The following is a 2,061-nucleotide window of genomic DNA, read 5'->3' as shown; positions in this document are numbered from 1 at the left end:
TGCTGACTGAAAAGGTGATAGATGTTCAGGCAGATAGACAAAATAAACACGTGGGGATATATTGAAGACGTCGCAGCATTTGGTAAAGGGTTGGGGGATAAGAATTATTTGAATTGGAGAGGTAACACCAATGCAATAGCAATATATGTACTTTATTCACCAACGTTGTAGTTCTAGCATTCATATTACTGCCCGAACTGTGTACTATTATGTCGAATGTTGCTCTGATTTGAATGTGTCCATTCACACTGATTCATCGATTATAGTTTCAAATTTTCCATACAGTGCTGGTCATAAATATAACATTTTTCATTTACAAAAAGTACACTACAACTGCTGATTAGTATATTTATTGACAATATCAGGTACATAAAATTCTGTATATACAAATTTCAAGCTTACTTGTAGAACGAAGTTAAATTAAACAACAATTCCCTTTGAATGTAAATATACATTACATCACATACTGTATTTGGTAACTCCTGTTGAGTCTCTTGTAACATATCGCAAGGAAGATGTGAAGTGTGTCATCATCTTATATATATAACGAAGCCATCACATAATCGAGAACAGACGCGACTCACACTATTCTAAAGTCAATCGCAAAACTAGCTATCCATATACTCTCTCACAGCAGCGAGGAAGGTAGTGCGCACGGCCTGCAGCGGCCCATACAGATGAGGAGGTAGATGGTGTTTGAGGGACGCTATCGCCTTCTCCCAGTTGGTCACTTGTCCCCGCCATTCCCCCCGCCACTCGACTGCCATCCCGTCCTCTCTCGCGCCGCCGACCACTAGCCTGATGCCCTGGCACACTTCCCCCCACGCCCCTGGAATCACTTCGCTGACGGACCACGAGAGTTTGTACGGCGTCCCGGACAGCGGTGCTGCTGCTCCTCCTTCCGCGTTGCCAGCATTTTCGTGGGGCGGTTTGTCTAGCACGATACTCATTGGTGGGGCAATAGGGACTCACAATAATGCCAAGGAATGGGGCATCTTGGCGGGCGAACCACTGCTGCATCTGAGACTGGGTTTCTACGTCCTGCACCGAGGGGTTGGGCGGGAAAGTCGGGTGGGAGTGATACCAGCCTACAACCTGCACTCCACCTTCATGTATGGCAGTGCAGGCCGCACTCTGCGACACAGGACACATGTCACATTCCACACCTGAGCTCACAGCCTTCGTGGGGACTGCAACTGTCACATGCAACATATGGGCGGCCGGATCATAATATCCACCTAACAAACCCATTACTTCTGCTAAGGAAGTGTGAGCGTGAATATCAAGAGTAATAAGCGCATGTGCATGCATGACAACAGAGAATGGAGCTGGTGTATCTGGGTCGTGTTCCAAACAGCGGACGAGCTTAAACTGCTCAAGCCGGCCTCCACTCCTCCCAGCTCCCAGACTGGCCCTATTCCGAGGAGCCTCAGGGATATGACAGGCGTCGACAATTGCCCCAGATTCGTCATGGCTGATGGTAAGGCCTCCTCCTTCACTCATGGAAACGTCCCACTTCTTTTTCTGCTTCTGGCGCGTCACTTCCGATCTGTCTACTTTGGTCACCGGTTTGCTCGGAATGGCTACCTTTTCTTTCTGTTTCACTCCAACAATTAAAGGAGTGCCATAATTACTCTCTGGACACCCAAAATTTATTGCTCCAATTTTCTCAAGGTACTCGTGCACTTTCCCAATGGAATTTACATCACCACAGTTCTTCAGACCCGCACGAACTGCTGTTTTTCTAACATATTTTGGTTTCACTTGCTTCCAAAAACCCAGCAAGTAGTTCCGAATCTTCAAATACCTCTCGGGCGTCTTGACACCTCTGCTGTCAAAGTACTCAAAATGCACTTTCTTTTCTTCTTCAGTAATGGTGTTCATATCCATTTCATATTCTTGAGCTGGAGGTGAAAAGTTGAACACCAACTGTTTCCTACTTTCTGTACCATAGCCTTCTTTCACTGGTTGTAAACTCTTACATTCCACAGTTTCCGCTACTTCCTCACTGGTAATTTCTTTATTATTTTCTTGCTGGGTCACTGAGGTACTTGGAGACTT

At 46.0% G+C, this 2,061-nt stretch overlaps 1 protein-coding gene across 1 annotated transcript in view; it reads right to left on the bottom strand.

Annotated features, from left to right (window-relative positions):
- Nucleotides 1-334: 334 nt before the first annotated feature.
- Nucleotides 335-2,061, bottom strand: part of LOC119587391 — a 3,832-nt gene continuing 2,105 nt past the window's right edge. Inside the window, 2 exon segments of the mRNA XM_037936133.1 lie at nt 335-945; nt 947-2,061. The exon segment at nt 947-2,061 is cut by the window's right edge and continues 747 nt beyond it. Of these exon segments, the coding sequence (XP_037792061.1) occupies nt 609-945; nt 947-2,061 (1,452 nt within the window). The 3' untranslated portion in view covers nt 335-608.

The sequence above is a fragment of the Penaeus monodon genome, chromosome 22 (assembly GCF_015228065.2).
Source record: "Penaeus monodon isolate SGIC_2016 chromosome 22, NSTDA_Pmon_1, whole genome shotgun sequence".
Classification (NCBI taxonomy): Eukaryota; Metazoa; Arthropoda; class Malacostraca; order Decapoda; family Penaeidae; genus Penaeus; species Penaeus monodon.
Note: the sequence above shows the minus strand (reverse complement) of the source record. Positions and strands in the feature narration are given on the sequence as shown.